Source organism: Enhydra lutris, unplaced genomic scaffold, assembly GCF_002288905.1.
Source record: "Enhydra lutris kenyoni isolate GAN:26980312 unplaced genomic scaffold, ASM228890v2 scaffoldscaffold33, whole genome shotgun sequence".
NCBI classification, from domain to species: Eukaryota; Metazoa; Chordata; class Mammalia; order Carnivora; family Mustelidae; genus Enhydra; species Enhydra lutris.
In genome coordinates, this window is record NW_019154117.1 from 11,231,017 (window position 1) to 11,252,551 (window position 21,535).

Here is a 21,535-nt window from a genome sequence, read left to right on the forward strand (position 1 = left end):
AATGTTGAGGTGGCCATGAGGGAGAAGAGTTTGGAGTCAGTGAGCAGTCTGGGCTAGAGAGATTAATTTGGGAGTTATCAGTCTATATAGTTGGTGTTACAAACTATGAAGCTGGAAGGAATTATGGAGGGGAGAAGAGCTAAAAGGACAGAGCTTGGAGGCACTCCAGTGTTCAGGGGGCAGATAGACAAAAAGAAACAGCACAGGATATGGAGAAGGAGCTGCCATTGAAGGCCGAGGAAAGCCAGGAGAGGCTGGTAACCAAGTGAAAGCATGTGAACAGGGCTTTGATGGTTGAAGAGGAGTTCATTAGACCAGGTCTCCTCAAAGCATGGTCCCGGACTAGTAGCATCAGCATCTGGAAACCTGACAAGAATGTGCAGAATCTCTGGGACCCAACCCACTTCTACCAGATCAGAAACTCTGATGGTGGGACCCTCCAAGGGGTTCTGAAGCACCCTCAAGTTTGAGAACCATTGCCCTAGGAAAAAAATCCCTGCACAAAATCGTAAAGACCTTTAAGGAAAAAAAATTCACCCCCACGTCCTTTCTTGTCAGAGAATATTTTTAAAGACCCCCTTAGTGCTCAAAGCACTCACAGTAACCTCCTATCTGACATCACCACCCCCCTCCCCCACATGCCAATTTAGAAAACTACTAATTTATCATGGCTCTTTGGAGAGGAGGAATGCCCCCATTTTACCGGACAGAGGGAATGCTGAGCACCAGGCATGCCAGACATTCCACTGCTAAAAAAAAGTGGGGGGGGGGGGACTCCAGGCTTAACATTACTGGGCCATGAACGCGCCACTCCTGAGATATAAAGCTTATGTCACCAGTTTCCAAGTTCTCTTCTAGGTTTTCCTAGGAGAATTCCACCCTTTTCCATTCTGGGGAGAAGTTAAAATTAGGGCCAGCCCTTCAGTACTGGTGTGCCAGATGCGGGGAAGCTGTCCCCAGAAATAAGCTGGTTCCCACCGCCGATGGGCGGGGCGGGGCGCCTCCAGTCCCGGCCCATCGGAGGGGCTGCTCAAAGGCCTGCCCCTCCAAGTGTCTGCAAGGGGTCTGGTCCCAAGCTTTAAAACCCTGAGCCGAGGCGCTGCATCCCGACCTCTCCTCTCCCAGCCAGTCCTTGCTGGTTTTTCAAAAAGTGTGCAATTGTCTCCTTCCCGCCCAGCCCCATCCTCGCCCGGGACCAGCTGTGCGCCGAGCCGGCTTCACTCGGGACGCTATCTGACCCGCAGCCCGCGCTCCAGTCAAGCACCCCCAGCTTTCCGCGTAGCTTCCCGAGCCGCTCCGCAAAGTTGGGCAGCTCCAAGTGCACGCTCGGCCTCTCGACTTCTCCCTCCCCGGGTCCTCGGCGTCCCCGCTCCGGTTCACCGGAGCCGCGGGTCCCAGCGGGCTGGCAGCTTGCACCCCTTTCCGGTCGTCCTTCTTCCCTGAAGCGCGACCATGCTGCTAAGCGCCGTCCTCTTGGCAATGCAAGGTAAGTGCAAGGACCCAGGGGGACCCCCGGGGGGCGCCCTCGTGACCCGCTCCCGCAGCCCCCGTGCCCGGGCTCGCTGTCCTGGGCCGGGCCATCCGAGGGCGCCTCCGGGTCCTTTTCGATAGCTTCACCCCCTTCCCGAGCCTGGGGTGGCAATGGGGGTGGTCGTAGGGCTGTGCATTGGCAGCACCGGGGAGGGGAAGGGGGTAGTAATGCCTCCTTCTGCAGCCATTCCCGCGTGCATGCCTCTCACTTTAACCTAGGGCCCCCCTCCCCCCCTCCCCCGCCCCTGGCGCCCCGAGTTGGTGCAGAGGCTCCCAGCCCTATCCCGAACTGAAATTCGTCTTGTGCCCGCAGCCCTGCAGCTTGCTGGTGCTCTGGACCTGCCCGCCGGGTCCTGCGCCTTTGAAGAAAACACCTGTGGCTTTGATTCGGTATACGCGTTCCTGCCCTGGATTTTAAACGAGGAAGGTAAGGGGGCTCCCGGGCATAGGGGCCCGGAGGTGAACTTTCCTCCTTGCTGGTTGGCCTTTTCTCAAGGGCAATGTTATCTTGGAGTTAAATCCCCTCCGGAGGAAAAGCGTGAGTCATGGATCCTCCTTCCAACCCTCAACTGCGCTGCACACATGGCCGGGGAGGACAGGGAGGGGGGGCCCAGGGCGTCCTTTGTTTACCTGACCTGCGGGGCAGGGGCGGAGAAGCTCTGAAAATGTCTGCCCTCCCCCACCCCCAGCACTTCCTGAAGTCAGGGAGAAAGGGGACGCTGCTAGTGATTGTCACCCACCAGCTGCGTGCAGAGGGCACGTCATCAGCCCCTCTTCTTACTCAGTAGAATCTTTAGGAGATGGGCAAGTCCGATGGGGGCTAGTTTTCACCCCGCACCACAGAAGGGGTTCCCAGTTCTGCGAAAGACCTGAGTGCTAAGCCCTCGTGTTTATGTCACGCCTAAGTGTGCTGTCGTGTGACTCCATCCTCTTGCTGCCCACGTATCTGTCATCCAGCACTTGGTAAAGGAGGAAACCAAGTCCCTGACTGTGCGCCTGAGGTCACTGGGCTGGCGGGTGTTGGTGACTGTCTCACCACTACATACTGTTTGGGTTCTGGTGACAGTTTAAATGTGGGTCTTTAGATGTTTCTTCTTACCCTTCATTATATGGTAAAAAAACAAGCAGTTCTCAGCGCCCAACAGCAGGCCCAGGGAGCCCCTTCTTTCCTTTCCCTCACTCTGTGTTTTTAGAAGCTTGGTGCCCCAGGCCATTTGGGCTGGGGAATAGCCTTTTAAAAATGCTGTAGCATAGAGGAGCTTGGCTAACCTTCTTCCCCTCTGAGTCGTCCTCAGTCCCCAAGGCATCCCAGCCGGCTCCCTGGAGGAGGGCGGAGCCCAGAACCCCTGCTCAGCGTGGAGGACCGCTCACCACAGTCTGCTCTGCCCCACACTTCTGTTGGGCTGCGTGTGCACTAGCTTCTCGGCCCCTCACACGTGGGTGACGGTAGCCCCATTTACAAAGGAGGACATCACAGTCTCAGAATGTTTGAATGTCTGGCCCCTGACACACCGTGTCACTCAGCCCCTGGCTCGGGGCTGCCTGGCTAAGGGGAGGCCACGGGCAGGGTCGAGCTCAGTAGCAGCCTTTATTGGCACAGTTGCCAGGTCTTTACTACGGACCTTTACTACGGACAGTTTTCTTGGGGAACGCTGGGGGGAAAGCGGTTCCTGATTTATTATCTGAGGGATCCCTACCCTGCCAATGGCCTTAGGAAGGTCCCTATCATCTTGCCACCCCCACTCTTTCCCTGCTCCTTCTGTGGGTGAAGTATTTTGAGAGACCACCCCCCACGGGCCATGGGGCGGGCTTCGGAGAGCGTTATTCTCTAGCCCTGTGCTTGGCAGACTCGAGCCACTTGGGAGTTACCTGGTGTTCGAGTTAAAGACACAGGTTGTTGGGCCCTGCCTCCCGAGTGTCACATTCAGTGGGTCTGGGATGGGACCTGAGAATGTGCATTTCAAACCAGTCCCTACGTGTGGCTGCTGCTGCTGGTCTGGAGACCATGTTTGAGAACCACTGACCACAGTGCACATTCACCCACCCACCCACCCACACACACACACACACACACACACACATCTCCCAGCGCTAGGGGACCTGAGCAGGGCTGGACTGGGAAGAAAGAGCCACTTAGGTGACCCTGAGAGTGAAAACCTCCTTTAATCTTATTCCCTACACACCTCTCCTGCCTTACCCTGGTCCTGGCCCCAAAGAAAGGAAATCAACATCACCCTTCATCCAGGAGTCTCAGTCTCTGAGCCCCCGCCCCCCAGCATGGTGGTGCTCCCAGGCTGCTCCTGGGTCAGGGAACGTGCCACAGCCCGCCCGAGCTCCCTGCCTTCCAGACTTCCAGACTTCCAGACCCACAGGAAGCGCTGGGCTGCACCTCTGCCCCAGAGTGGCAGTTAACCAGTGCCCCTTCTGGGAAAACAGGAAGATGATTGTAGGAAAAGGTGATTATGGCTTAATATTATAATGGGAGTACTGTTGCTTTCCTTTTTGCTTGCTTTCTAACTTCTAACGGCCACTGCTTTCTGGCTCAGGATCAGGACTACTGGCTTGGCTGGGGAAAGTTAATTCATTCTTTGAGCACTCCAGGCAGAAGAGGCCAGGTTGGTCTCGGTCCCTCTCATACAGTGTTTTTCAAAGGCCAGAACTTGGACATAAGCAAGTGCCCTCCAGAGGGGCAGTGAGGTGTGTGCCAGCTGCTCTGGGTGCATGCTGAGAGGCCAACATGAAGAATTTCCGTTATAAACCCATTTCCATGTTGGTAAATTAAAGATGATAAAATCATCACAGGCGGCAGGCAGTTGGGCAAGCTGTTCCCAAGCCTCTCTACACATTTCCCTCACCTTGCTGCAGAAACCTTCTGAAACTGGTTCCTTCCTCCTCTGTGTGTCTGATCCACCATAGAAAGTTGTAGGTTTCAGAGACTTTTGCTCACGAGTATTGGAATACAGATGGTACTTTCTCTATTAGGTTAACATGCCCGTGGAGAGAACAATGCTACAGCCCAGTGCAGGGACTTAAGTAGGGGAACAGATCTGCAAATTAGAATTTCATCACAGGAAAATCAAATCTGGGGGTAGTTACATAGGTCCCCTTCTTGAAAGGTCTCCTCAGCTGCCCCAAATTATATTTGAGGTCCACTTCTTGGTTTATGCAGAGTATCAGGTCTCTAACAATCTCCAGTTTCAATTCCAGTGTCTATAGCTTATAGCCATCTTGAAATATGCTTGATCTCCACTGGGCACAGGATGGCTGAGCTGCGACTAGTGGCGTTTGCTTAGGCTGTGTACCAGAGTGGAGGGTGCCCCCAGAAACAGGGGGTGACAGGTGACCGGGAACAGCAACCCAGCCCCTTCTACTTTCTAGATTTGCCAACAGTGGCCCAGTTGAATATTTTATCTCCTCTGATTTGTCATGGGAAGTGAGATTATGTTAGACTCAAATTTGAATTCACTTCTAAATTTTAGGTTTGAATGAAATCCGGGAAACAAGAGGTCATTGAATCCTATGAAAATCTTCTTTATTCTTTCATTCATCCTCAGAAAAACCCTTGTTTATCCATTCACAGTTCAGAGACTATGGGAAGCCCTTTGGGCAGTAGTCCTCAGGTGAGATCAAGACTGTGGGTTCCATTTCCCCAGTGCCAGCTGTGGGGGCAGAGGCCCTTGGCTGAGAACTCTTGGAGCCCATTAAGTTGACCTTATAGTGGAAGAGTCACCATCAGATGAGTCATCGGGTGACTTGGCTCCTCTCTTTAAGTTTTGGACACCTTGGCCTGGCACCTTCAACCTGACTCTATATGGAAGCTGTTGGGAGGAACCAAGGAAGGGAGGGAGGTAAAAACCCAATGCAGGTAGTAGTCCTTAATTGGCAGCTTGGCACACGAAAGCCACCTGGAAGAGGAAGATAAATACAGAAACATGTCCGGTGACTGGGCAGGAACCAAGGACATTCAAAACATTTGTGGTAGAGAATGTGGTTTTTTGTACAACGGTGGGGGCTGGGGTTTGAGAAATTGCCCAATACAGAAGAGTCCGGATGGTATTTGTACCTTGGAGCGAGTGATGCTATCTGAGGCAGGAAGGCTGGCTATGAGGTTTGGCACAATGAGGGGGTGAAGTGGGGGACATGGTGGAGAGGGCTGAAATCACATATGTCTTTCTGAACCCCCTTTCTTTATCCAAACCCATTCCTTCTCCCTCAAAGACACTTTCAGTTACTTGGCCACCTGAGTTTTGGTTCTGTGCTCTGTCTTGAAACTGGTATTTCAGCTAGAGCCAAAAGTCCGGCTGGGATCCCAAGTGACCTTCCTGGAAGAGGGGGAACAGTCTTCCCTACTTGTGAATTATAGCTCCTTTCTTGACTCTGGGGGATTGATCGCCTTAGCATCCCACCCTGAGGTCACAAGTTCATCAGGCAGTTCCTGCCCCCATGGCTGGCTTGGACCTGCATTGCCTCTGCATATTGGTCTCCCAGTGCTCTCTAAGGAGAAACACACCCCTATGTGTGAGAATCGAGAGCAGCACTAACCTGGTCATGTCAATGTCCTGTCAACCCTTGCATGTCAACCCCAGTGAGTGGCTGAAGATGCGTCTGCGGTGTCCCAGGCCATTCTCGGGGCTGTTCTGGCCCCTGCTTTCAGGTTGACCAGAGCTCTCACAAACTGGGCTGAGCCTGAGCCCAGTTTAGCTCTGCCCTGGCCCTCCCTGGGATACTAGATCCTAGAACTGGGCTTTGGAAGTGGTTCAGTGCAAACTCCTCATTTTACGGAGGAGCACGTGGGGGCCCAGACAGGCTGGCAGTCATGGTCATGAACCAAGGCAGTGCAGCCTGGGGCAGGGCCTTGTGTCTGGCTCTCCTCTTAGCCTTTGCTCCAGCTTTGCTGCCCCTCTCCTAACATCCCTGTCTCCATGGGTCCTGGACCCTGAGGCTTTGCTGTATTAATTATAAAATGTTGGAAAGTCTCTATCAGAGAATTAATTATATTTCATACATATGGTAGAAAACGAATTCCAAAGGTACATGCTTTGGGCCTACCAAACCCACAGACCACGATGTTTTACACCACACTGCGTATTGACTCACTCTTTCAAATGTGTCAGTATCCTACCTGCCTGCAATCTTTAGCATATAGAAAAGGGCCTGGCACATAGTAGATGCTCAATAAATATTTGTTGAGTGGATGAGTTTGCTGTATCCTAGTATTGGATGATTAAAAATCCCTTATCCATTTTCATGTGTGCTTCTGGTTCATTCTGCCCCCTTAAAGATAAGTATCTGTCTGATGGATGGCATAAAGTCTTTAGAAGACCCCTAGCCAAATGGATCTCCCATCCCCTAAGCTTTTGGGCTGGGCCCTACCCCTTGGCCTCCCTATCAATCAGTTTGGGTTCTTGGGTTCTCTTACCTTGCCCCTCCACTTGGGATTTAACCTCCCTGGGCTGGTTATATCTGCCTACTCCTCCCTGCCTTGATTGACTTTTTTGGACAGAGGCTCTGTCTGGCCAACCCCCTTCCTGTCAAAGCCAACACCGCATCTGGGTTTTTCCCTACTCAAATTAGAGTCACCCAATAGGAAGTGGCTACCCTGCTCCTGCCCTCATCTCCCACAAGGCACCTAAGGAGTTTTAGGATGCTTCCCTTCTCATAATTGTGCAAGTCAGCTGTGGTTACCATATGCTGGGAGAAAAAATTAGATAATAATTTTGATTATGAGTTGCCCACAAGAAAATACAGACTGCCTAGTGTGGCCCTCAGAGCCTCTTGTGATTTGCCCCAGATTATAAATCTGCTCTTTCCCCCCATGAATCCCCAATGTGCTGTTCATCATCATGTCATTTACTTTCTTGCCTTTTGCTCTATCTGCACTGTTCTCCACATCCGTATTCTGCTTTTGATTCCTGCTCTATCCGGGCCTATTGAAATCCTACTCTTACCCATGCCTGAAGGTCCAGCTCTTTCTTGACACATTCCCTGAGTTTCTTTGGCAGATGAACATCTCCCTTCCCCTGGCCCTCTTCACTCCCCGCCATGTGTCTCCTCGTTAACAGCTCCTTGTCAGGTCCCCACCCCTTCACTTGGCCAGGGTGTTACATCTTTGAGAACAGGGATCACATCCTCCCCACAATACCTGACAAACAACATGTGGTATCAGCAAACACTTAGAATTTAATCAATCTCTAAAACCCTTATTGAGAATGATAGGAGAGAGACAGGGGGAGAGAGAGAACCTTTGACATTTTCCCCTGTAGTAAAAGAGGTTGTGTTCATACTCCTTCCTGCCATAGGACTTCAGAGACTTTTGGAAGCTAGTGTTTTCATTTCCAAGTATAATGGGGAAGCAGTGTCTCAGCTTGCCTGACCCACAGACCCAGGTGGTCTGTTCCATCTCGGACATTCCAAGGAACAAATCACCCTTGGATCATTGACTCCTCAGGGCTACCTGAGTCCTTGATCCTCTGCCATCACAAACAAGCACAATGCAACCTTGGGAGGGAGGCTGCTTGGTCTGTAAAGTATTTTTAGCAAAAGATTATCAGACTTTGAGCTAGCTTTTGGAAGCTGTTTTTTCTAAGGAACTCAAGTGTAAGCCACCAGCAGTAGCCACCCTGATGGATAAAAGCAGGTAGAGATATTTGTCTGCTCTTAGACGAGACCCTTGCATATGGCTGTTGCTAATGAGAAAACCAAAGGGTTGATCTTGTGATTGATTTGGTGAGATCCATCAGAATATTTGCCTTCTCTACTTTGTGTGAATGTTATTGGTGTTTGGAGGGGATTCTGAGGCTAAGAATAAGACAATAAAACAAAATGTACTATACTTCATAGTATCATGGATGAATCATACATTTTACAGAAAACGCATCTAAGGATATTCATTCTACTAATGCACATTTGAGTAACTAAAATCCATCAGGAATTATATTAGTAGTTGGCGTACACAGAGGACTGGGGATACATACATGGTCATGGTCATGGTCCCTGCCCTTGGCAGCCATAGACCCATAGGAGGGAACACAAATCTATAATTATGGTAGAGAGCAAACGGAATTATACATTAGTCAAGTATCTTCACTGCAAAGAGGCTAGGTTGGCTATTTAAACAAAAAAGGAATTTATTGGAAAGTTACCGGCTTTCTGAATCATCAGGAAGTCTAGAGAGCTATGTTTGGACAAGAATAAAGAGATACAAAGTGTAGTCAAGACCCTTCTGGAGGAACCATTTGTGTGACTTCATTACTGGCCTGCTGGTCCTGCCTGTCCTGTGGAGTGTGAGTCCTGATGTGGCCGGCTGTCCAGTCTAGTAGCTGTGAGGAGACTTGATTTGAGGGAAATAAGATTGGCAATGGGGAGGCTGATTAGGGGACAGGCCAGTGGTCCAGCTGAGAGATGATGAGGGCTTGGAGTGGGACAGTGGTAGTAAGAATGAAAGGGAGTAAATTAAACACCAGAAAGGAGACTCAGTTGACAGGACTTGATGATTGAGGAGGCTGGGAATGATGAGTCAGAGGGAGAGTGACTCCTGGCTTCGAGTTGCGCAGCTGTTTGGCCGTGCCCACAGTTGAGGGATTTCAAGAGTGGTATCACGGTAGGGCAGGAGATGTGTTCCGTTCTGAGTTGCATGGGAAACACCCAGGTGGAGGTCACTTATGCCAGAATTGGAAGGTCAGGTGCAGTCTGGGGAGGACTGCGGGAGAAGACAGTGGTTGACACCTTGAGCAGGAATAAGATCACCCAAGGGGAAAGTACAAAGTGGTTAACAACAGCAGGCTGAGGGCGGGGCCTAAACTCGCTGTGAGGATTAGCCATCTGAAGGGGGTGGTGGAAGGGGAGGCACAGGGGGAATCAGGCACATGTGAAGAGAATTAGGGAAGTACCGTCACAAAGGCTGAAGCAGTTGGGAGTTTCAGAAGGAGCATGTGACCAACGGGGCCCAGGGCAGCCCCGAGGTGTGTGTCGCAGACTTGTCTGTTGAAATTAACATATTCATGGAGTTTCCATGGAACGAGGAGGACAGGACCAGAACACCGTGGTGGAAGTGTGAAGGGGAAATGCCGAGAGCAGGGAAATCTCAGCAAAGAAATTTGGGTGTTCTCCTTTTCTTAGAGGGAAGTTCAACCAGACCTACCGAGAAATGTGAGATGAAAGGTTTTTGGTGTTTTTTTTTGTTTGTTTGTTTTGCTTTGTTTTTTAAGAAGAGGAGACTGGAGTTTGCTTATGGAATGAGGGGAAAGGACCAGTAAGAAAGACGTTTCTGGAGAGAAGCAGGGCGGGAAGACATCCTCACTAGCCCTGTGCTAGACCCAATTCCAACTTTGACAATTCAGAAATGTTGAGAAGGTAGAAATCTCACAGACCCATGCTGCCCAAGAGCCCTCCACCCAATGGCTCAGGAACACTTGAGGTCAACTTCAAAATGTGTAAAATTTTTTTTTCTACTGTAAATGCAGAGGATGTAGGAGCTTGGGCTGAATCTGTGGGACTCATAATGCATCCTGGGATGTACTTATTAAAACACAAAAGCAATCCTTTTATAAGTGATAGGGGAATCTTTGGTTATAAGGGAATTTTAACAGCATCTCATATTCGCTTTGTGTTATAAGAGTGGTTCCTGGTGAACAGTGTGGCATGAAATCTAATGGAATAGTTACATGGTAGCTCCCTACATAGCCCGGCTCTGTGATCTGCAAGTAGCAGTTCATGGTGCCTGCCAAGGATGTTTGTTGGCCTTATCTCTGACCTTCACAACAATCCTGAGGGTGGATATTGTCCTTTATAACCACATTTTCCGCAGATGAGAAGGAGTGAGGTACAGAGAAATTAGGGTCACAGACCCAGGGCAACCCAGGAGAGTCAAGATATGGAGCCCAGCCTACCCGGTTCTGAAGACTTGGGCTTCTCTTGGCCATGGGCTCCCTCCTATCAGAGGTGGTGCCTTTGTACTTGCAGAGGTCAAGGCCAAGGAGGACAGACTTGTACGATGCATGCTTTTCCAAAGCTAGTGGAAGACCTGTGCAAATAGTGGCGATGTCCCACATCCCAGCTCCGGGGGTCCTGGTCTCAGCTACCTCTCGTGCCCCTGCCTCGTGGTGGTGAGCCTTTGGAATCAAACAGGCATCAAGCAGAGAGATGAGGAGATGGGATTTTACTTCTTTTTTCCATAGCAGATGAGAGTTTACTTTTGGTACCATTTTAAGGATTCTCTTCTCAGTCCTCAACGTAATCTTGGCAGAGAACGTCAGGAAAAATTTATAGCTTGACCTAAAATACTTTGGCCGTCTTAAGGAGTACTCTTCAACTTCGGATTCATCCATTCCTACAGGGAAGGATTTGAAAGAGTACACTGATAAATGTGTTTTTGAAAGCCAGTTCCCCTGCCAGACGAGCTAGTTGGTACGTACTCATTCTGACTCTTAACAGAATGGCAGTGTTGCTGTATGGTGGTATGATAGAGAACTTAGCTCTGTGCTAAGAAAAATTTCCATTCCTTATTTGAAACACTTTTGCTTCACTGCCAAGGAGAACCAAAGTGTTATTTGGGGCCACGCTTATAATGAAGATGACTTTAATATGCTTTAACTTCACAGAGACACTACCTTCTTTGCTTACTAATATTTTATGACTAAGACCATCTTGTCTGAAACTATAACTGAAGATTTCTTTTTTTTAAGCTTCTACAGGTTTCTTCTATGTTTGTGACTTTATTAAAAATGGATAATAGACTAGAGCATTTTCTTTTGACAGGTGCTATGACCATGCATGAGTCCATTTTAAAATACAAGCTTTGCAGAAACCCTTTGGCTTCCCATTACAAATCCTGAATCTGAAATCACACTGTTGTCCCTGAAGACTATTTCTCTTTTCCACAAGTTCTGATGAGGACAATGTGAGTTAAACATTAGTATCTTATTATTTTTTTTTTTTTTAAAGAATCAACACTGAAGAACAGACCCTTTGGAACTCACATTTGATACTTAGGAATAACTGCGGGAAAAGAATCCAAATATATCCTAGGTTATATATTAGTTCTGCAGATTTTCATCTTTGTTGTCAACATAAAAAGTCAACAAACTACATACACATGGTTCTCTACTAAATGTTGTATAATAAAAGAGAAATGATGTTGGAGATAACCTATCTAAAGATGCATAGTATTGACATGAAGTATGATTCATTTTTTAATCTTGGGCTTGTGGGCTAGGACTTCTATGCTTTCCATATATCTATATAAAGCATATATATGGGTGCTGAATTTAAAGTGGAACTCAGGCCATTGTAAAGCATAAACCATAGGCTTTTAGAACATCCCCCATTTAAGAAGCATATCAATAATTACCAACAACGTCATGTTCAAGTTTGAGCCAGGGGGCCCTCTTGTCTGTCAAGTATGCTATTAAGCATCTTTTGAGACAGGATGAAGGTGACCTGTTTGTGTAACAGCTGAAAGTGGACAGCTCAGTTGCTAAGAAAGTTTCTCTGTCCTTCCGAATATCTGTCAAGCTCTGCCTCCCCACAAACGCAGCTGCTCACACTAAAAATTGCTGGAAGTTGGAACAGGGTGTAAATGGCTTATATTTTTAATCGACTCCATTCATTTGTTGTCTTGGTTATCAGGAGGTCATTCATAATTTTGTGACTATGTCCCTGTAATGAAATAAGTTTAGACACATTTATGAGGGACAGCTTGCTGAGCGTAATATTAGCCTAGGAGTCTAAGAATTCTTAGAAAATTAATAAGTCTTGGAAAAACAGACAGTACTCACTGTCTTTCTGTTCAAATGGGCAGTGAATCACGGTCATGCACAAAAGACGCTGCATTTGAGCCTCCGATGATTTAAGAACTTTTCCTCATAGACATCTGACGAAGGAAAAGGACTGCAAAGTGAACGGCAAGGATTCAGTGTTCCAATCTCCTTTGAGTCTCTCCATCACCAACCCGTGGGTGCATTCCAGAGTGACTTGCCATCAAGGTACTAACCCTCAGCCAGAAGCTGAGGATGGTGCCTGCCACATAGTATTTAAATCTTTTAAGAATGGACATACCAGTGATCTTGTTTTATTGTTATCCTTAGATCTCATTTCAGAGTATTTAAAAAAAAACAACAAAACCCTCATAGACTAAAGTGGTATTTGCAAGCATTTACTGAGCACCGGGTGATTATGTTGGCCAAAAAAATCTAGTAGAAAAATGAATAACAGCAATTATTTTATATAACATTTATTGAGCAATTATTATGTGCCAAAGAATGTGCTGGATGCCTGCATGTGTAATCTCATTGAATTTTTACAATGACCCAATGAGGAAGATACTCATGACAAACAATGTGGATTTGTAGATTTTAGTTTACATTCCAAAGTCATAGAGCAAGTAATTGATGAAGTCAGTACGTTCACCTCCATTTGTCTCCAAAGACTAAGAAAATAACCACTCTGCTATTTTACTTTTCTTTTCCTACTCTCTCTTGGTCTGATGTCTTAAAGGATCTTTGAGATAGAAATGATAATAGTAGTTTTAATAATAGCTAACTCTTATGGAGGAATTCTCTCATTTATTTACTTTTCTATATGTTTGATGTTATTCACTGATTTAATTCTCTCAACACCTCAGTGATGTTGAGCCTTATCTTGACCGTCATTTTAGGGTCGAAGAAAGCAAGGCAAATCGAAGTCACGTAAATTGCAGGTCATAGAGTTCCTGGGTGGCAGGGCCATTTTTTTGTAACAGATTTTCTAGTTCCCATCTATGTTCTGTGAAGGAGACAGCAGTTATATATTCATTCGTTTTCACTACATTGTGAGGCGAGAAACCTTTCTACTTGAGTTCTGATATGAATGACCAAGGGAACTAAGTAAGGACATTATTTCTTCTAGAATCTTCCATACACAAGGGCCCTGCCACCAAATACATGCTAATTTGAGGAAATACAAAATTAATCTTTTCCTTTAGAAATGGCACAGGGCCCTGGTACAGCAGAACTCCCGTCTGGTTCCAAGTTCTAAATGAGATTACTTTGGGCACTCCTCTGAGAGTCTCCCACTTACAGCATCCCTGCGGCTGCCCGGCATTCTCTGGACAAATTCCAGCAGAACTAGTGTTTCTTGATAACCTTATTGGTCTTGTTTTGAAAATGAGTCAAGTATCTCATGCAAAAAAAAAAAAAAGGAGAGAGAGAGAGAGAGAAGAAAAGAAAATGTAATGTTTGCCTGGTTGGGGTCTGCAAAAGACATTAGGGACTCACATTGGTAGAGATGTAAGCAGGAGACACCATACAAATTGAATGTCGATGAAACCCTTGGGATAAAGGCAGATGGTGAGCTCATCTCTCTCTGTCTGTTCATTCTATAATGGGTGATGTCTGTTGACCTGAGGGATAGGAACACACATCTCTCATTTAATTCTAACAATGACCCGGTGACAAAGAGACTCTTAACAGCCAAGACACTGTGGGTCAGAGAGTTTGTTTTAACTTTTCCAAAGTCTATTCTGTGGGATGTGAACATGTGTTTTAAGACACCATGGGATAATGAGAGTCCATGGCCTATTATTCAGAGTGAGTCCTTTAGCTTTATTTTATTCATTTGGCATTTGTCTACCTGCGCTAGGCAAAGACTAGTAAAGGTGCTTGCCCTCCAGATACTTGCCGATCTACTAGGAGAAATAAGATATACGGACAATAACTATCTCATGTGTCGCTGAGGCTAGGGCATGACCAGGAAAATGTAAACGACCCTAGGAATTCAGAGGTTAACAAGAGCTGGTAAGGATGACATCATGTAGGTAAGAGGAGGTGACAGATGGTTTTCTGGAGGCTGAGAGAGCTGTGATCAGTCCCCTTCACTGCTCTCTGGACTCAGCAACCTGGCACTTTGGGCAAGAACTGAACCGTTGACAAAATTTTCTCACTTAGCTAAAGAAAGGCATGCTTTCCAGTCTTGAGCTCTGACTAAATAAAAACAGGATCCTGCGTAGCCAACAGTCAAAGCACAGCCCTAGACCAGCGATGCTATATCTGTCTAGTAAAATGCAAGGGCCTGACAGACACCATGCTGAGCGGGTCGGGATTCAACTCTGAAGTGATCAGTCACTTACTTCTGTAGAGCCATGAGACTATGGTATGGAAATTACTCACCAGTCAGAAGCTCGGCCAGGGTATAGGAATAATGACCATTGGTTACTATGTCGCAGGCACCACACCCATATTATCTCTGAACCAAACTCGTTACAACTTTGTATGATTTCTGAGGCTAACTGTGTAAGCGGCGAGGTTATTCAGCCCGCCCAAGGTCACACAGCCAGAGCAAGGATTGTTTGGATCCAGGTGTGTGTGCGCTCCCAAGCCAGTGCCTCCCTGTTCTGGTGGGCGCCCTCTAGGAGTAACCAGAATTCCAATCTCTCAATGAGGCTGACTGTGACCAACTTTTTACCCAAGCCAGCCTCTTCACCTCTGTCTTTGCCAGATGCAGCTCACCTGCTCACTTTTGCCATCATCCATGTGAAATATTTCTCCTAAACTCCCTTGAGGCTGAGGATTTGTGTCCCCAGAACCTGGTCTCAGGATGATAGACATTTAGTAAAAGCCTGTTGAACTCTACTCCCCCTATCTTCCTCCCTCACTTCCTGTTCATCTCATCTGGCATCATGCCATCCCCTTGTTTCTTCTCACTGGCCCTCAGTCTTCCATAACTCATTCTTCCAAGCCTCAGGCTAGTTGTTCCTCATTCATTCAGGGGACTGAGGGCCATTATCACAACACTGATGCCATGTCCCACTGCCTAAGCCAGCTTCCGTAAAGTGGAAATGAAGAGAAAGCTCCCATCACTATATTCAGATCTTCTGGTCCTTGAAACTTGAAGGGTAGATTTCTTCACCCTTTTACCAGGAACCAGCAGCGAGCTCATGGCTCTGTTAGCTGGAAGAGATACTAATGAGGCTAAGATCAAAGCCATGTCCCTATGAAGCCTTCATTGCCTCACTTCTCAAGCTCTGTTTACTGGAGCCCAGGACATGATTCATGGTAAATGAAGTAGGTGAGGATGTGTGGTACCCTCTTCCCTAGACTTTCACCTAGCTGTCTCTTTCTTGTCATCCCAGCCTCAGCTGAAACGTTGCCTCTTTCCCTGAGCACCCTATCTCAAGTTTGACCCCTCACGGTCACTACCACTTTGTCTGATTTTAATTCTCGCTAGAGCACATTAGCTCTCTGGTATTTTTCTTGCGTATTTCATTGTGTATATATTGTCTGTCGACTGTTAAACTGCCAGCTGTGTGGAGAACAAGGAGCCTGTCCTGCATGTGTCCGTTTGGATTCTCCCATGGTCAGCAGCGTCTGCTGCCTGAAAGGCACTCAATAAATATTTGATGGATGGATAAACAAATCTTAGTGTGAAGATGCTGCCTTAGAAATGTATGAAGGCCAAATGTATGAAGGACTGTTAAGTGAAAAGAGATGCCAGATAAGCCTAAACATCACATTCCCCATAAGGGATGTGTTTTCCTCAAGGACGTGTTTAGGCAGATGCGTCCGACAGGAAAGGTGAATTTTTCAGTTATTCATGCTTTGGTTCCGCTGTGATGGAGAGCCACCAGCTCTCCCGTTGTCTGTGGCTTCGAGGGAGTGTCTTCTGGGAGATTGGAGATACATTAGCAGACATGGGATGGTATTTTCTTCTTTTGACAAGTGTAGAAAGCACTTCCTGCAACAAAGAAAGGATAGAGAACATTTAGAAATGAAATTCTAAGTCTCTGCCCAGACATGAGTAAGAAGGTGTGAGTGTGTGCGTGTGAAGCGTAAATCCTTCACTGGTCTGTGATCTGAGAGTGATTTTTCAGAAAATTGGCTAGTTCCTCCTGCTACTGGTTGGGTGTGGATTATTCAAGCTCTTGTCTCAATCTTCTTCTCTTCCCCTGAGATAAGCCAAGCTGATCCCCTGAAATCCGTCATGGTGATCAAACTCCAGATCACACGGAAAATGTCCTCCCATATCACAGATTTTTTTTTTTTTTTTACAATGCGAGTGACTCAGGTCCAGTGTGGACCTCTTGAAGAAGTTTGAAAAGAAGCTTTTAGATCATGGATATGACTGTCTGGCCATAGTCCTCATGCATCCTTGTGAAAATACACGTAACATGTTGCTTTTCCGTAGCCTTCTCTTTATAGAGGTATGTGATGGCCAGTGTCGTAACCAAGACTTTAAATCTGTGTTTCCAAAGTCCACTAGACCCACAGTTGCCATTTTTCAGGAGTCCCTGCGTGGGTGACATGTGTTGTTTTGTCTCATTACACAACTACCCTTTGAGGTGGAGGGCAATTCCCTCCAGGTCACAGATGAGGAGACAGCTCTCTCACGGTGAAGTGGTTTGCCTGGTGTCACCCAGCTGGACGTGGCAGAGCGGGGGCAGCAAGGCTCGGTGTGGGGTCCGTCCTGCCTCACCACTCTCGATGCACTGTCACTGTATTATTTTAGAACTTCTCTTAAAGTGCTCACTGCTCTTCGGCTTGATTGGTCTTATTTTAGAACGTGTGTTTCCCCTCCTGTTACACTGTGGTTCTAGATGTTAGCTTCCACGTCTCTTCCTTCTCTGAACCCCCCGTGTGCCCTCGCGGAGGGCTCTGCACATCGTCCACCAGGGCCTGGCAAGTGAGGACCTGGGACAAGTGAGGCACCCCGCCTTGTGTGCAGAAGTAGAGGAAATACCATAAAAAGCCACTCATCTGGAGACACATTTATTATTATATATATCTTATATTATATAAATATATATTATTATATATAAAAATATATATATTATTTTATTTATGCTAAAAACTTTTTTTAACTTTTTGACCCCCCCTCCCATCCCTCTCCCCTCCAGCCTCTGGCAACCATGATGAATTTGTTCTCTGTATCTGTGAGCTTGCTGTTTGGTTCTTTTTTAGAAGTGCAGTCATGGGGCACCTGGGTGGCTCAGTGGGTTGAAGCCTCTGCCTTCGGCTCAGGTCATGGTCCCAGAGTCCTGGGATCGAGCCCCGCATCGGGCTCTCTGCTCAGCGGGGAGCCTGCTTCCCCCTTTCTCTCGGCCTGCCTCTCTGCCTACTTGTGATCTCTCTCTGTCGAATAAATAAATAAAATCTTAAAAAAAAAATTAAAAAAAAAAGAAGTGCAGTCACGTGGTACTTGTCTTTCTCTGTCCGACTTGTTTCCCATAATGTGCTTGCGTTCCATCCATGTTGTTGCAAATGGCAAGATTTCATTCTTTTTTGTGGCTGAATAATATTTCATTGTGTGTGTGTAGGGAGTGTGTGTGTGTGTGTGTGTGTGTATACCATAATTCGTATATACACACACACATATGTACATAAATAATATTTCATTTTATGTATGTATTTATATACATACACCATAATTCCTTTATTTATTCATTAATTGTTGGGCACTTAGGTTGTTTTCATATCTTGGTTATTATAAATAATGCTATAATAAGCATAGGGGTGCAGATAAGTTGTTAAGTTAGTCTTTTTGCTTTCTTTGGATAAATACCCAGAAGTGGAAATACTGGATCACAGGGTATTTCTATTTTCAGTTTTGGGGGAACCTCCATTCCGTTCTCCATGGTGGCTGCACCAACATTCATTCCCATCAAGGGTGCATGCGGGCTCCCTTCGCTCCACACCCTCGCCAACACTTGTTCTCACAGGTGTGAGGTGATGCCTCATTGTGGTCTTGATTTGCATTTTCCCTGATGATTAATGACATTGAGCATCTTTTTACGTACCTGTTGGCTATCTGTCCATCTTCTTTAGGAAAATGCCTATTTTAAAAACATATAGAAGTAATGCAAAAATTCCATGGTGAACAAAATATCAAAATTCTAAATAAAGATAGACTTCGCCTGCACTTGGCCTTTCTTGCCTGGTCCCAGCCCTGTAGGACCACTTAAAACATGCTGAGCAAATGGACTGTAGATTTGGTGTCTGGCTCATGTGAGCTAAATCTGCCATTAATGATCCAGCGAAACGCTGCCTTTCGGAGCTCATTGATGAATCAGATGGACTAAAGCTCTTGTCCTTTCTTGCTGTCAGTCTGTCCGTGAAGGTGTTGATTCAGCTGTGCTGGTCACGCCCACCCCCCCCCAAGCCTGGAAGAGCCACCAGAGTCAGCTTCCCTATCAGCCTCATCAGCGGTCTACCCGCCAGGGACAGTTTTCTTAGATGCTCAGCTCTAAATTGAATACTGCCCTTGGTTGTCCAAGAGTCTAAGGTTCCTGGAATTGCTCTTTCATTTTGTTATTTTCTCCCCCTTCCTTAGTTTTGTTGTTTCCAGAAATCAGAATAGTTGTTTTGAAAGGACAGGCTAGAAGATCTATTAATCTGTGTCTATGTGTATAGATAGGTAGATACCTCCTTGCTGTACCCACCAGGGCAAGGTAGATAACAAGGAGCCAAGCAAATATTTGTGAACCTATTAATTAGATTCTGGGAGATGGACTGTGGGAAAAAGAAGGGTTTAATTTTGAGCATGCTCTATTTATATGTGAAGTCACAGCCAACAAAAATCTCTATGCCCAACAAAAAGATCGGCAGGTCAGATTTACTCTATTTCAGCTAATCCCGTTTTTCCATGCTGTTTTCAATCTGTGTATGGGACATGGAAGACTTAGCCAGATGAGGAATCTGTACGTGGAGTACAGTCGCATTGTCGCCCACAGGAGCAAGGAGACAGGAGTCCGGGGTCTGAGTGTATCCTGGGCAGCTTCAACTCTCAGCAGACGGGCTCAGTTATAGAATAGTCACCCCTTCCAGGGGAACTTTCGTCTTTCTCCAAAGACACGTCTCTCCAAAGTCAACAGAATTAAAATGTTGAAAATGAACTTCAGGTCCACAATGGTCAGATGGACTAGAAACTGAACCTTCAGGGGACCCCCCCCCCCCGCCTTGGTGCCATGCCAGTGAGGCACTGGGCAGAGAAGCCTCTCTGTCTTACAGGTGTGGCCTCTGGTGGAGAGAGAGCAGGGAGAGGAGTAGGGAGGGAGGGAGAAGAAGGAGGGAGAGAATCCCAAGCAGACTCCATGCTGAGCGAGATACGGGGCTCGATCTCATGACCCCAACCCAGATCATGACCTGAGCCCAAACCAGGAGGCGGATGCTTAACTGACTGAGACTCCCAGGTGCCCAGGCATGGCCTTCTTATCTGGGGCACAGACATTGCTGCTCTGGGCCTAGACCGTTGAAAAGAGGGAGCAATTCCCGTCAGAATAAACTTTCCTGCTGCTTGGGTACTTCGGAATTTTCAGCAAGACCAGACTTTTCATTCATTCAGCAAGAATCTACCTACATCCACCAGCAGTAAGCAGAATAGTCTTCTGTCTCCCTTGGAGCCTGTATTCTGGTGGGGAGAGCTGGAGATAAATGGCACAACAAATGACAGTATGATGTGGCACGTGGTTGAAGTGTTTATGGTGAGAAATGGACAGGGTGAGGGTGGCGCCTTTGGCTCAGGTGGGCAGGAAGGACATCTCCGGAAAGGACATGTTTGACCCAAGCCTGCAGTGAGAGGGAGTGAGTGCAGCACAGGCCGTGTTTGGGGAGCGGCTGGGAGGTCCGTGTAGCTGCAGCTGGGTGAGGGAGAGGCCCTGAGGTTCCACAGGACCCCGGGGGGCCAGACAGCATCAGCCAAGGGCGAGCCATGGGAAGCCCCTGGAGGCTTTGAGCAAATAATAAGCTGATACAAGTTTTGTTATGTAAATGTCACTCTGACTTGCAAGTGGAGAAGGCCTAGTGCTTTGATTCTGGGAATCTAGAAGCCAGGTATCACCCTGCTTTTGTAGAGCTTATAATTTGGTGGGGAACTTGGTGACGGGCACATAAAGAAGTAAAGTCAATTTGGGTATATTATGAATAAAATGAAAGGATGATAGGAAAGCAGGAGGGATGGGACTATGTGTTGCAGTGAATGGTTAGGAGAGGTTTTCTGGAGGGGTAGCATTGGACTGAGAATAGAACAAGGAGGAAGGGCAGGCATGCACCATTGAGGGAGGGGGGGGCAGTATACTGGGGGATGGTCTGCAGTGCAAAGGCCCTGAGGTAGAGTGAGCTGCATGAGGTGGAAGGACACCAAGAAGGCCAGTATGGCCAGGGCACAGGGAACTGAGATGAGAGGTCAAGAGGTAGTCAGGGAGGTGCCTGGGTGGCTGAGTCGGTTAAGCGACTGCCTTTGGCTCAGGTCATGATCCCAGGGTTCTAGGATTGAACCCTGCTTTGGGCTCCCTGCTCAGTGGGGAGTCTGCTTCTCCTTCTCCCACTCCCCTCTCATGCTCTCTCTCTCTCTCTCTCATTCTCACTCTCTCTCTCTCAAGTAAATAAATAAAATCTAAAAAAAAATAAAAAAATAAAAAAAATAGAGGTAGGCAGGTCCAGACCCTGGAGAGACATTCAGGCCATGGTGAAGAATGTAGATTTTAATCTAGTTGAAATGGGCAGCCATTGAAGGGATTTAAGTATGAATTCTATTTCAAGAGGATCCCTCTGCTGCTTTGTGGGGAATAAATTTGTAGTGAAAATGGATGTTAGGAAGCCAACCTTTGTAGTAATGTAGCTGAGAGAAAAACCATTGTTTTGATTTTGGTAGAGGCTGTGGAGAGAATGGGTTTGAGATCTATTTTGGAGATAAGCCAACAGGATTCATTAACACAATGGATGTGGGAAGTAAGGGGAATCGAGAATGATTTCTAGGTAATTGGCATAAGCACGTGGATGGATGGGATGCCATTTGTACAGATGAAGAAGAATGGGAGAGGAACAGGTGGGAGAGAGCCATATAATGGAGGTAGAGGAAATCAGGAGTTCTGATATGGACATGGGACATTTGAGGCCTTTTATGGAGTTCTATTTTATTTTAAAGATTTCATTTCTTTTAGAGAGAGAGAGAGAAAGACCACAACTGGGGGGAAGGGCAGTGGCAGAAGCAGACTCCCCACTGAGCAGGGAGCCCAAAGCAGGGCTCAATCCTAGAACCC

At 47.1% G+C, this 21,535-nt stretch overlaps 1 protein-coding gene across 1 annotated transcript in view; it reads left to right on the forward strand.

Annotated features, from left to right (window-relative positions):
• Positions 1 to 1,046: 1,046 nt before the first annotated feature.
• The window catches only part of LOC111153635 (MAM domain containing 2), a 145,181-nt gene continuing 124,692 nt past the window's right edge, over positions 1,047 to 21,535 (forward strand). Inside the window, exons 1-2 of the mRNA XM_022512779.1 lie at positions 1,047 to 1,486; positions 1,844 to 1,957. Of these exons, the coding sequence (XP_022368487.1) occupies positions 1,453 to 1,486; positions 1,844 to 1,957 (148 nt within the window). The 5' untranslated portion in view covers positions 1,047 to 1,452. The remainder of the gene's footprint in view (positions 1,487 to 1,843; positions 1,958 to 21,535) is intronic.